Here is a 14,811-nt window from a genome sequence, read left to right on the forward strand (position 1 = left end):
GGAAGGTTCTGGACGCACAGATGCACTGGATCAGGATGGTGATCCAGGCTTCAGCTGTGCACAGAGACGAACGTCACATTCATCAGAGAACACATGAAAACACCTCCATCAGAGCCCAGCGTGACGTCTTCTAACTAAACCCAGAGACATTCACTTCACGCTGACGTAGAAACACAAATCTTCTTCATATTCAGCAGCTGGAAACAGTCGAGTGTGTGTTCGTTTGATTAACGACGTTTAATAAATGTTTCATTTTCTGTCGATCGACTCATCGATCTTCCTCCTCCTCCTCCCTTCACTCTCCCTTTAATCCTTTATAATTACTGATGAAGACGCTCCATTTTTCTCAGAGGGGTCACCTTGGACGACTTCCACTGACCGACCCACACACACACACACACACACAGACACACACACAGGCACACACACTCAGTCAGTCCTACAGTCAGCATGGTAATGCCGGCTGCACGCTTCGCTGGTCGTGCTGTTTCAGAGCTCGATCTTTCTGCAGCAGAGAGAGAGAACGGGTCCAGAATACACAATGATAACCCCACCTTCCTCTCTATCACACACACACACACACACACACACACACGCAGACAGACACACACACACACACGCAGACAGACACACACCAATCCCTGAGGAGGCCCTATCCACTGCACTACCTGTTGTCTTGGCAACCACGCGCTGTGTGTGAACCATGTGATGAGGAAGGTGAAGACAAGAGCTCGGATCTGCCGCATCGACACACACACACGCACGCACACACACACACACACACACGCACACACACGCACAGGCACACGCACACACACGCGCACGCACACACACACACACGCACGCACACACACACACACACACACGCACGCACACACACACATGCACAGGCACACGCACACACACACACACACGCACACACACACACACACACACGCACACACACTCTCTGTTACTGTCTGTGTTTGTGTTGATTCTGCTTGTCGGCTTATTAATTTAAAATGGCTGCCGTTTCTTGCTGCTCTCACACACTTTCATACGAATCAACGTCGACACATTTCACTCTGAGCAGGGGGGAAAATACTCGTCTGTGATTGGCTGGCGGGGCCAAACGCGACCTCCCCCAAATTTGGATTCGAGGTGTCCTGGCGGTCAAAGGTTTAAGCGCTTCCGTCGGTTTGTGTTGCAGGTAACCACGGCAACTACTGATGCTTCACGCTTCAAAAAGGGAAAATTTTGGGAGGACTTTTATTTTGGAGAACCACTAGAGCGCCAATCGTAGACGCAGCGACCTCGAAAGACGCCAAACGTTACGAAAACAGCCGCAAATTTAAGCGAGAATAAAAACTAAAGTCTGTCAACTTCAACAGGAATTCATTTTTAGTCATTTTGCATCTTTTTGTGGTGGTTTTGCATCATTTTGTGATGGTTTTGCATCTATTTTTAGTCATTTTGCATCTTTTAGTGGTAGTTTTGCATCTATCTTTAGACATTTTGCATCTTTTTGTGCTGGTTTTGCATCTATTTTTAGACATTTTGCATCTTTTTGTGGTGGTTTTGCATCTTTTTGTGGTGGTTTTGCATCTATTTTTACTCATTTTGCATCTTGCAGAGCTTTCAAAGCGAACAAATAGAAACCTCAGATGTGATTTCTGAAACGCTGCTTCGTCCACGTCCCATTAGAAAACAACATTTCGCTCCGACAGGAAACTTTATCTGCATCCGTGCAGAAATAACAAGTTTAAACACAGAAAAGAGAAAAGCTGCAAAGTCAAACATCAACACTAGGACTGAAGAGTCAAAGTGTTCAGTACAGCTCGACGTCCTGCTGACTTCTGTGTTTCCGGGGTCACACACGGCTACTCAATGATTTACTCGACTCAGAGATGAGTTTTGCAAACACAGACGCAGGAAACGACTTCACTAAATAACGTCAGCGCCTCTTTATGAACTCAGTTTTACTGGTACGACTTCCCCAGACGGTGAGCACGGTTGTGTAACGTGTCAGTGCCGTGAATTTAACGTATAAGAACAGATCCAGTGTCTCTTCTACCTCACAAGTTGAGCACTTTCACTCTCAAACGCTCCATTTAAAGCAACTAAAGAGCAAATAAAGTCAAATGTTTTTGTAAAGTATTTCATCTCATGGTAAAAGACAAACGAGCTCCGAGCAGCAGAGTCGTGTTGCTTCTCCGTAGGGAGTTCAGACGGCGCATCAAAGAGCGAGCGCGTTAAACTACACTGAGATTCTGTCTGTTTGCATAAACGTCGACTCGAGAGGAAGAGACGTAAACGTTACAGCAACTGTCAGAAGCATCGCAACAATCTGCTCAACTAATAACGTTCAGTCTCAGCTCCACTGTGCGTTTACTGCCAACGAGCAAACGGGAGCGAATTAACAAGATGCACGTGGTAAAACATCAGCATGTTAGCGCTGTCATCAGTCCTGTCACGCTATATTTAAATAAACTCATTTTGCATCTTTTTGTGCTGGTTTTGCATCTATTTTTACTCATTTTGCATCTTTTTGTGGTGGTTTTGCATCTATTTTTACTCATTTTGCACCTTTTTGTGCTGGTTTTGCATCTATTTTTAATCATTTTGCATCTTTTTGTGCTGGTTTTGCATCTTTTTTAGTCATTTTGCATCTTTTTGTGGTGGTTTTGCATCTATTTTTAGTCATTTTGCATCTTTTTGTGGTGGTTTTGCATCTATTATTAGTCATTTTGGATCTTTTTGTGGTGGTTTTGCATCTTTTTGTGTTGTTTTTCAGCAACATTTCAGCAACGTCGCATCAATGCTTTTTCAACAAAGTCAAAAACAGCTTAAGTCAGCGTGAAAACTTTTTACACAACTGAGGAAACTCGATCAGACTTTTCCACTCAGCTTTTCTTTTGCAAAACTTGAAACGGAAAACGTTCATAAAATGATATGAATGGAGAAACTTCGTATTTAGCTCAGGAAACGAGGAACTGCTGCTTTACTTTGTTTCTGGGTTTTGGACTTAGATTTGGATTTTTCACCATTTCCTGCTCATTTATAACCCAAACACTAAATCACTGAACCAAGACAATAATCAGGTCGGCCGTCTGTTGATTAAGTGATAATGAAAATAACTGTGGGCTGCAGCAGACGAGTGTGTGACGGGAAAGTTTGCTGTTGCAGGAAGAGGAGGAGGAGGATCCGTGCAGATCCAGGAGGAGGAGGCGAGATCATATCAATGAGACTCTGCTTGGATCACACTCAACTGAACGTGAAAGGAGGAAATCCGCCGCTCTTCTACCTTTTGAAGTCTGAAACGCTCGTTCTTGGAAAACCTCGTGTGTCCTCGTAACACCCCCGAAGACGAGACTCAGCCTCTTTGATCAGAGGAGCTACAGTCGGCGCGGCACAATGTAGCACGGGCGGGGGGGGGTATGCAGACAATATAGCGAGCATAAAGAATTTGTTTCGGGGAATTCTCCTCGCTGATTCAATCTGAAAGCTCTGCAGAGCTCGGGTGGTAGCTGGAGCCGGCGGGAGGCGGGCAACAGTGGAAAGGTCAAAGCCAGTGAGGGGGACGATGCACAATCATCAATTTCAAGGTCGTTTCCTCTGTTCAAAGTGCCATTTTGCATCATTTTCACACGCACAGAGGTCTTTTTTCATCACACGGGGTCGTTCACGTTTGCAGCTCGATCAAATCTGGATCGATTACGTCGTCGCTGCGGAGTCTCGGCTAAAGTTCAACACGATTTATTACGATCGCCTCTGCTGCTCCACGTCAGGGAGATCACGCGCACACGCCTCTGTTTCTAAAAAGCTGGGACGGGTCCCAAAAATGATGCAATGATGAAGCTTTAAAAGGGGGAAAATATGAATGTGACGCCAAAAACCTGACTGGGATCAGAACCTGGAGACGACGGGTGTCTTTACTCTACGTCCGATGATCCCCGGATCTCCAGTAACGATGGGATTTAATCTCAACGCGTCGTTTTGTCCAGTCGTGAAATTCCAGCATGGACGACTTCGTCTTAGTGTAAAAAGTACACAACAACAGTTAAAAGGTTGTTTTTTTTATATAGAGAACGCGTCACAGTTGCGTCCAGGCAAAAGCTGCAGTTTGAAGTCGTATTTGTTCGAAATCGAGACGTAATGTTTCCTCCTTTCCCCAAAAAACGTTAATCAGGGACCTGCGACGTACAGTGACGGACGACATCTGCGTGGGAAGAAATTGGCCTCGTGATCCGATGATTGAGGACTTCCTCCGCCGCGATGGTTGGCGTCTCACAGGTTTCACAGGCTTCCCAGACGCTCTTCACGTCGGTCGATCTTCTGCCGTCCCTCGTTCATGTGATCGGCTGCTTCCTGCTTTTAAAACTCCCTTCTGTTGGTCGCACGACAGTTCACGTCCCCGACACCTCTGACCTGAGTCACGCCTGTGCCGCCGCGCCGCATCGTCTCTGTCTACGTGGAAACGAAGCCGCCGATGTGGCGGGTAAATCAGGCCGGAGGTAAAGCTTGTTCTGTCTGAACTCGAGGACCAGGACGCAGAAAAGGACGCAGGTTACCGTCTGTACCGACTCTCCAGTGTGAAAAAAGATCTAATGCTAACAGTCATAAAAGAGTGTAAACTTTTAATTCAAGTCTATTCAAAGTCCATTGAACAGCGATGTCTCCGTGTGTCTGTGCTCGGTGCGACGCTATCACAGCATCCTGGTTCTGTTTAACGTCATTATCTTTAATATCAGGATCAAATCAAATCCCATCCAGAACAGAAACTACTTCTCTGGAGCGCAGAGCTGAATTTAGGTGAGCAGACACGTGGAGAACGGAAACGCGTGGAGTCAGATTCACGGAAAAGAGACGTCAAATTTTTACCTACTGGCCCCTGTACCAGCTCCTCTCATAGTAAAGTCCATTCTTATTTTGTAACTTTAATGCGCTCGATAGACATCGTCACAAACAGCACAGTAATAATGCATTTATAATAATAATACATTGTATTTATAGGCGCCTTTCTAAGCACTCAAGGACGCCGTACATTTGTTAAAAACATGGAATTATAAACGTTTCCTCCTTTAACTGAACTCCAGTGCATTGAATAAACCGTCACCACGGACCTGCAGGTGAGGCACAGACCTGTTAAACACTCTTTTAATAAACTCTGGCTTCACTAACTACGCTGTTGCTGCTTTGTTGTGTGTGTAGGGACTCTTCTCATGCTGCTGCAGAGGTTTCCTGTTATTTTCAGCAGCATTAGTGGTTAAAAAAGACCTTTGAATGGCTTCACCGTACTGCCCCGAGCTAATCACCGTTAGCCACGTCAGGCTGTTAGCGCCTCTCCGGGCGTTCTCTCTACATGGTTGATCAACTGGAAATGGCTCCATGGCTAATTTGATGTCTTTTCATGCTGAATGAGACACTTTTACAGTTTAAGCGGGACCCCATCATGAACAGAACAGAGTTTAAAGGTCGTGTGATGACTGGATATTTCTTGCACCTTGGGAGTCGTAGCTAAATTCTCCCCTGAACGTTTTCATGCACACAGGTTTGTATTAGTAGACGTTTCAACATTACGGCGTGATGACGTATAGGCAGCAAGAAGCATTCTCCGAGGCCCAGGTAGTGTGAGTACAAACGGGCCTGGAGGGGGGGACAAGGAGCCTAAAGCACGGGGCACGGGACGGAGGCACAGTGGGAGGGCGCCCTTAATTAGAGCATTTGTGGATTGGTTCTCATTTTCTCAGCAAATCTACTGGGAACCTTTGGGAAGGGGCGAAAACACTGGTTTCTGATTGGATAAACCATCTGTCTATCACCAACATACGGGCCAAACCAACCAATCAGATGACTGAAGCGTGCGACGTGCTAACAGCGTGGAGGCAAAGCTCAGAAAGGAAACAACATGAGGGTAAAGGAGATTTTCCCTTTGTGTTTAACGTGAATTTACGGATCAAAGGCCCAATTTCAGGAGCCCGGTCCATATTCAACAGAAGGATCCAGAGAACAAAGAGTTAGTGAGCGGCTCGCTCCATAGCTGCTCATCTCATCCGCGGAGGCCTCCATGTTGTTCACACTCAACAGTCTCTGCTGTTTCACTTCAATCCACCAAAGAAACCAACGCTGATTGGTTCAAACTGCGCAAACGTCACCAGACTGATCTGAGAGTGAAACACACCGGAGCTATGTGTCTCCCTGTGTGGTTCGGGTTTCCCACATTTCCCCAGGTGTGTGTTCACACTCGGATATCCAACTCATAACCAGGCCCAAAATGGCCGCTGTGGTTCGAGCTTGGACGGAAACTCTTCCCGTAGCTGCTGGCGCTTAAAGCTCCACTTGTAACGGACGTTTCGAAGTTTTACGACCTTTTATGGATCGACCCGTCAAATAAAGTGAGCGAGTTATTGTCAAATTAACGGTTCGTCGCAGCGTTTCCTTCCTTCCTTCCTTCCTTCCTTCCTTCCTTCCTTCCTTCCCTTTGCAGCTGTCGTCTAATTACTTCCCCCTCACTCATTGGTTGTTACTGCGACGATCAAGAAACACACCGTCTCTACGTCTTCACTTCACGTTTTTGCTTTTTTTAAATTCATAAATGAGAGAGAAGCGTGATGTCACAGGAACAGGAAGCTCACGCTGCCTTTCCCCCCAGGTGACCGTTACCATGACGACGATGTCCAAGGACACGGAGGGGCAGCGTGGGTACCGCTGGATCATCAAGAAACACACACACACACACACACACACACACACACACACACTACTGGGGGCCTCTTTAACTCAATGAAGAGCCGCTTCATTATCCCGTGCTCCTCCGTCCCTCTGGTTCGTCTTGCAGGTATGCAGATGTGAGGTCACTGATCACCTGCATGCACACGCAGGCAGAAAAAAGGGCTGCAGACGCCGCATGCTGCAGGAAACACTCCGTCTCTGCCTCCCGTCTGCCTCCCTCCTCTCTCCCCCCTGCAGAGTTCTTTTCTTTCCCCCCTTTTCTTTTAAAAACCATTTGCATTTTCTCATTAAAGACGCTCCTCGTCTCCTTCACACAGAGGAGGTGTCTATCTCACACACACACACACACACACACACTCACACACACACACACACTCACACTCACACACAGGCGAGGTGACGCTCCCAAACACTGAGGAGCAGAGCATCATCGAGCACACAAATTTGTGCCGTCAGCACTTTGCATAATCTCTCTACCTTTTCCGCGAGGCTCACCTCACCTCGGCGAGCACCTCCTCCTCCTCCTCCTCCTCCTCCTCCCCGTGAGGGAGGAAGAGAGCGCCGGCGAGCCACCTCCTCCTGTGTATACATTACACACCACCTCCTGCACGGACCAATCAGGAGCCAGAGCGGGGAGGCAGACTTGGAAAGCACATAGTTACAACGCAGATCTATACACGCTCGGGCTGCGGGGCGGCGGAGAGCGAGGAGAGGGCCGGACGGCGAGAGGGCTTTTAATCCGGAGCAGGTCACTTCAATGCAGGGGCGTCCCCGAGTGTGTGTTGGCATCACGCCAGAGCAAGGGCCCCACACACACACACACACACACACAAACACAAATAGGTGTGAGTGTGTATAAACAAACACACGGGGGCTGCTTCACTACTCTCCATTAAATTTAATCACTCGAACTCTGAATGAGACGAGAGGAAGGATGGAGATGGAGATGGAGATGGAGGTGGAGGAAGAGGAGGAGGAGGAAGAGGAGGGAGAGTAACTGTGCATGAGAGAGAGAGAGAGGAAAGACTATTTCTGAATGAAGCAGCTTGAATATTTTGAAGTCAAAGAGAGAGAAAAAGGTAAAATCTGCAGAGTAAACGCTGCATTTCCTCCTCAGACGTTTGAGCCGAGAGCGACGGCTGTGATGGGGATGATGGTGGTGGTGGTGGTGGTGGTGATGGTGATGATGGTGGTGGTGGTGGTGGTGGTGGTGGGGACGGCGTGGGCGTGGGTGACAAGTGAACATGGAGGTGTGAGGAGCCATGTGGCGAAGGGAAGAGGCTGTGGAGGAATGGAGGCGATGAAAGAAAAGCAGAGTAATGAGAAGTGTGTGTGTGTGTGTGTGTGTGTGTGTGTGTGTGTGTGTGTGTGTGTGTGTGCGCGCAGAGGTCGGACATTTTGAACTGTGCACGAACGAAGAAGAGGAAGAATCTTTCACACCTTTGGTTCGGGGGGGGGGGGGGGGGGGGGGGGGCAGGGCGGCCTTTTTAGAGTTGCACTAAAAGGTCATTTGACTTCGTCCGTCGCCGCCCCAACAGAACGAGGCAGGGGTGGTGGTTACCATGGCGCCGGGAGGAGGAGGAGGAGGAAGAGGAGGAGGAGGAGGTCCCACGGTCATGGCAACCACTATTTCAGGACTGCCATCACCTTTAAAACATGTACCCCCCCCCCCCCCCCCCACCACCACCACCACCCTTCAGTTTAGCATCACGCCATCAGGTAATCTATGGAGACCACACACACACACACACACGCGCACGCGCACGCACGCACACACACACACACTGCTGCAGTCACAGCCTCAGAGGAATACCAATGGAAAGACTCCCAGACGATTAGACACACACTCGCCTCAGGTTTGAGAGTAAAAACCCGCCTTACACACACACACACACACACACAAACACACACACAGATATGGAGCGAAGATCAAGGGGGCTCTGCAGAACATACACACGCACACACACATTTATATATATACACACACCCTCCTCTTCCTCCCCCCTAAGGCACCATGCAGCACTCAGGATGAACCCAGAAATCCTGACGTCTCATGGTGGTGTCTCTCACACACACACACACACACACACACACACACGCACACACACACACACACACACACGGAGGGCTGAATGAAGCCAGTGCATGGGTGTGTACATGCTGGCAGACAGGTGTGTGTGTGTGTAGGTGAGAAAAGGTGCGGCTCATTACAGCAAATTAAAAATATTAAAAATAATAAAAATGTAATAGAAATAAAGAGCTCTTACCTTTGACCTGACTCTCATATTCAGCCAGGATCTCTTTGTCCTTCTTGCTCTTGTTTGAGTTGGACATGTCGTCACAGAGGAGGTGAGTGATCAGCAGGTGAGAGGAGGAGGAGGAGGAGGAAGAAGGGATGAAATTTAAGAAAAGAAAAGAGAAGAAACACAAAAAAGGGGTTTTTATTTCCCTCCGCCCGAGGCAAACATGCCGCTTAGATCCATCCAGTGCCGCAACCACACAGCCAGCAGTGGCCCCGCACCTCCACCGAGGAGCAGCAGGAGCAGCAGGAGGAGGAGGAAGAGGAGGAAGAGGAGGAAGAGGAGGAGGAGGAGGAGGAGGAGGAGGAAGAGGAGGAGAAATCACGCACTCAGGGAGGAATCACCCACGCGTGACCGCTGCAGCCGCGAGGACCCGCAAAAAAGAAAAGAAATGCAAAGCTGCAAAAACGAGCTTCTGCACGCGCTCCTGTTTCCTTGCAGCTCGTGCAAACTCGCACCCGCGCGCACACGCACGTGCACACGCTCACGCACCGGTCTGCAGGGAGAGAGAGCACCGGGCACACGCCCACTTGGTAGAACTGCACCGGACCCCCCACGGACACACACACACACGCACACACACGCACGCGCGCTGGTGTCTGATGTTATCCTCACCCCGACGTAACCTTTCACACATGCACACACGCATGCACGCGCGCGCACGCGGAGTGACCAGCCTTAGAGAGCGCGTGCGGATGTGATGCCACTGTGGAAACGCCGGTGAGGAAATGGGTGTGTCCGCGCCGGGGGCGGGACCAGGCGCGTGATTGACAGCTGAGCGGACCAGTGAGACACAGAAGCTGCTGCGCTTTAATGAATGGGAGAAGAAGAAGATTCACACTTTTATACTTTTAATTTTTATTATAATTATTAACATTATTTTTGATCATTTTTAATTCATATTTAATCTTCTTTGTTTTTATTTATTTAAAAATGATTTTGAGTCTTGGGGTTGGGTGGAAATATAGTTTTATATATATAAATATATAAATAAAATAAAAATAATATTATATACATTTAAAAATGCATTTACGGTGGAGGTGTGTACACATTCATGTATCTGCCTTATTTTTTAATTTTTATTACAATTGTTATTTTTTAATTATAATTTTTAATTCATATTTATTTTTTTGTATTTATTTAAAAATGTTTTTGAGTGTTGGGGTTGGGTGGAAACAAACAAACAAAATATATAAATTTTAAAATACATTTACAGGGGAGGTGTGTGCACATCTTCCTTATTTTTTCATTTTTTCTTATAATTATTATTATTTTTAAAATGATTATTATCATTTTTAACTTCTTTGTATTTATTTTTGTTATTTATTTGTATGTTTTTATTTTTATTATTTTCTGAGTGTTAGGGTGGTAAATAATAAAAATACATTTTTATTGTAAGTTATAATTATAATAAACCTTATCATTATTAGAATTTTTATTTAATATTTGATCTTATTTGTATTTAATTATTTAAAAAAACATTTTTCTCTCATTTTCTGGGTGTAAGGTGGTAAATAATAAAAATATCTACATTTAAAAATACATTTACAGTAGAGGTGTGTGCACATTTCTGCCTTATTTTTAAAATTTTAATCAATTAAAATGATTATTATGATAATTTTTATTTAATATTTGATCTTATTTGTATTTAATTATTGATTTCAAAATGAGCGTAAAATACATTTATAATGTTTTTATGCCTTCAAAAACTTTCATGTTCCAGATTTGAAACTGGACTTAATTCAACTATTAATGATAAAAAGTGAATATTATTTAATGCAAACAGATTCTTTAGACACAGTTTAATAAACAATAATAGTCTGTGTGTGTATATTTATGCTTCCTGTCAAACAGCCTGTTTAGTTTATTAAAAACATGATTTCAGTTATTAAAATTCATGTTTTCTTTTCTTTCAGAACAAAAAGAAAACATTTATTTTTTTCACTTTGTAGATTTCTCTAAATTAAAACAACAGTTAAAATCAGATAATTCCTCATTTGCATATTTAAACGCATCATTTCAGAAAAACGTGTAAAAGTGAAAATAAAGGTGAGTTTAAACTTTGATGGTGTTCAAAGTGTGGAGCTGAACTTTGTCTCCACCTGCTGGTTCCACCACAGAACTGTTTACCCTTTAATAATGTTCATATCTGAAGAATCATTCATTCATTCATCTTCAGCCTCTTGTCCCTGTCGGGGTCGTGGGGGGGCTGGGGCCGATCCCAGCTGACATCGGGCGTGAGGCGGGGTCCACCCTGGACAGGACGCCAGTCTATCACAGGACACATAGAGACGAACAGAGACAGACAACCATTCACACCTACGGGTGATTTAGAGTCATCAATGAACCGAACACCTGCACGTCTTTGGACTGTGGGAGGAAACCGGAGAACCCGGAGAAAACCCACGCAGACACGGGGACAACATGCAAACTCCACACAGAAGGGCCCCAGCCGGGATTCGAACCTGTGACCTTCTTGCTGTGAGGCGACAGTGCTAACCACTACACCTTTAGTTATGTTCATATCTGCAGAATAATGTTATTAAATAAACAATATTAATCAATAATATAAATATTATTATTATGTTTATATTCCTGTTGATGATGTCACGTGTTCCTCAGCTGTTACAGATTAATAGACGGATCAGTTCAGAGACGTGTCTGCGTGTCTGCGTGTCCGTGTTTCCTGCCTCTTCTTACCCTTTAAGGAAGAAGCTGCAGGAATGTACAGGCTCCTATATCCTTCTGCAGGTGGAGATTAAAGGTGTGTGTGTGTGTGTGTGTGTGTGTGTGTGTGTGTGTGTGTGTGTGTGTGTGTGTGTGTGTGTGTGTGTGTGTGTGTGTGTGTGTGTGTGTGTGTGTGTGTGTGTGTGTGTGTGTGTGTGTGTGTGTGTGTGTGTGTGTGTGTGTGTGTGTGTGTGTGTGTGTGTGATGTTCAGGAGAAATGGCTGCATGCACTTGTCTTAAGTTTCTCCCTGCAGCTGAAACAGTTATAAAGTTATTATCAGAGGAAAAATCACGGCTTCACGGTTGTTAATACATCCAGGTACCGACTTCGTGTCCCCACAGATGTGGACAGGAAACAGGAAGTGAACTCCTCCAGCCCAGTTTAAACCGGTTTGGTCCTCCAGTCCAGTTTAAACTGGTTTGGTCCTCCAGTCCAGTTTAAACTGGTTTGGTCCTCCAGTCCAGTTTAAACTGGTTTGGTCCTCCAGTCCAGTTTAAACTGGTTTGGTCCTCCAGTCCAGTTTAAACCGGTTTGGTCCTCCAGTCCAGTTTAAACTGGTTTGGTCCTCCAGCCCAGTTTAAACTGGTTTGGTCCTCCAGTCCAGTTTAAACTGGTTTGGTTCTCCAGTCCAGTTTAAACTGGTTTGGTCCTCCAGTCCAGTTTAAACTGGTTTGGTTCTCCAGTCCAGTTTAAACTAGTTTGGTCCTCCAGTCCAGTTTAAACCGGTTTGGTCCTCCAGTCCAGTTTAAACCGGTTTGGTCCTCCAGTCCAGTTTAAACTGGTTTGGTCCTCCAGTCCAGTTTAAACTGCTTTGGTCCTCCAGTCCAGTTTAAACTGCTTTGGTCCTCCAGTCCAGTTTAAACTGCTTTGGTCCTCCAGTCCAGTTTAAACTGCTTTGGTCCTCCAGTCCAGTTTAAACTGCTTTGGTCCTCCAGTCCAGTTTAAACTGGTTTGGTCCTCCAGTCCAGTTTAAACTGGTTTGGTCCTCCAGTCCAGTTTAAACTGGTTTGGTCCTCCAGTCCAGTTTAAACTGGTTTGGTCCTCCAGCCCAGTTTAAACCGGTTTGGTCCTCCAGCCCAGTTTAAAGTGGTTTGGTCCAGATTAGTAACGATACATTCACACATAAGTTCACAAATGAACATAGATGTTGATCAACCACAAAGTGACTCAAACGACAAAAAATAGATGTAAAATTACAAAAAATGGGTGCAAAAAAAACTAAAAATACATTTAAATACTCAAAAAAGAAGCAAAATGGCTGAAAATAGACTTTAACCGACTACAAAGTGACTCAAATGAATCAAAAAAGATGCAAAATGATGAAAAAAAAGATGCAAAATTACTGAAAATAGATATAAAACAGCTACATTAAGACTTGAAATCTCATAAATCTGTGACGTCTGTACGTATCTTTAAACTGTGAACTCTCCGCAGTGGAAGCTCCACCGCAGATCGACATGTTGCTGAAAATGGGAGCATGTGTGGATAGAGTCAGGTTGGCGTTGTGAGCTCATGCGTCAGCCCTGATTGTGAGCGGCGGTCTCTCCAGGGTGAACCCGCCCGCCCTGACGCCCCTTTGGAAAGGTCAGGGTGACGTGTTCGCAGGTGAAGAACAGAATTCTGCAGAGAGACGCTGATCTGAGCCGAGCACAAAACACTCTTAAGGTCACTTAAACGTCCTCTGAGCACAGAAACCCAGATGGTGGACGCTTTCAGGAGCGTAAACATGCTTTCACTCCCGAGTCCTTGCTCCTGTACTCAGACTTATTTTTATTACGGTTCTGCAAAGATCTGAAGGTTACATAAACAACCCTCCACACACACGTCAGGATTCACTCTCTGCTGAACGGAGGACGCCAGGAGGAGTCGCTTTATTGAAAAGAGGTCGTATTTGAGTTTAAAGGATGAGTTTTCCCACAGAGGAGCGCGGGGAGCGGGGTCTATGCCGCCTGAATGCAGTCCAAAGTGTTCCTCCAGGAGAGATCAGAGCACATCAATGACTTTAGAGCATGTTGATAAAAGAGAAATCAGGCTTGGAAGCTGTCGATGTGTTAAACATCGAGTTTCCAGCCTTCAAAGATTCCCTTCACAGTGACAGACGGACTGTGATCGCAGCGCAGAGGCAAAGGAACTCACACCAATAAATTGCATGACTCATAATAACACACGTCAGGCACTAATGGACGCATGTAAACACGTCGTTCTCCTAATGGATGAACATGTTCTGTACGTTAGCTCGTTAAAATGTAAATGGGAGCCGTGATGAAGAGCGACTGGATGAGATGGAGGTGACTGATGGAGGGACGGAGAGGACTGATGTCAAATGATTAAAAATAGATGTAAAATGACTGGAAATACATTTAAAATGATTAAAAAAAGATGTAAAGTGACAGAAAGTGATGTTAAACGACTACAAAGTGAATCAAATGACTCAAAATAGATGCAAAATGACTGAATATAGTTGCAAAATTACTAAAATAGATGCAAACTGACTAAAAACAGATGCAAAATTACTAAAATAGATGCAAAATGACTGAAAATAGATGTTAAATGACTAAAATAGATGCAAAATGACTAAAATAGATGCAAAATGACTAAAATAGATGAAAAATGACTAAAAATAGATGTAAACTGACAGAAATAGATGTAAAATGACTGAAAATAGATGCAAAATAACTGAAAATAGATGTAAAATGACTGAAAATAGATGCAAAATGACTAAAAATAGATGCAAAATGACTAAAAATAGATGCAAAATGACTAAAAATAGATGTAAAATGACTGAAAATAGATGTAAAATGACTGAAAATAGATGTAAAATGTCTAAAAATAGATGTAAAATGACTGAAAATAGATGCAAAATGACTGAAAATAGATGCAAAATGACTCAAAACAGAAGCAAAATAATAAAAAAGTGACTCAAAATTTCTAAATAAAGATGTTAAATGACTCAAAATAGATCGAAAATAACAAAAAAGGATGCAAAATGACTAAAATAGATGAAAAATTACTCAAAATAGATAAAAAAATACTCAAAATAGATAAAAAATACTCAAAATAGATAAAAAATGA

At 44.6% G+C, this 14,811-nt stretch overlaps 1 protein-coding gene across 1 annotated transcript in view; it reads right to left on the minus strand.

Moving 5' to 3' along the window:
- srgap1b (SLIT-ROBO Rho GTPase activating protein 1b) overlaps nt 1-9,045 on the minus strand; it is a gene marked incomplete at both ends in the record, with an annotated part of 35,417 nt that extends 26,372 nt beyond the window's left edge. Inside the window, one exon of the mRNA XM_083935381.1 lies at nt 8,979-9,045. Within this exon, the coding sequence (XP_083791507.1) occupies nt 8,979-9,045 (67 nt within the window). The remainder of the gene's footprint in view (nt 1-8,978) is intronic.
- Nucleotides 9,046-14,811: the final 5,766 nt, after the last annotated feature.

The sequence above is a fragment of the Echiichthys vipera genome (genome assembly GCF_963691815.1).
Source record: "Echiichthys vipera genome assembly, chromosome: 20".
NCBI lineage: Eukaryota > Metazoa > Chordata > Actinopteri > Perciformes > Trachinidae > Echiichthys > Echiichthys vipera.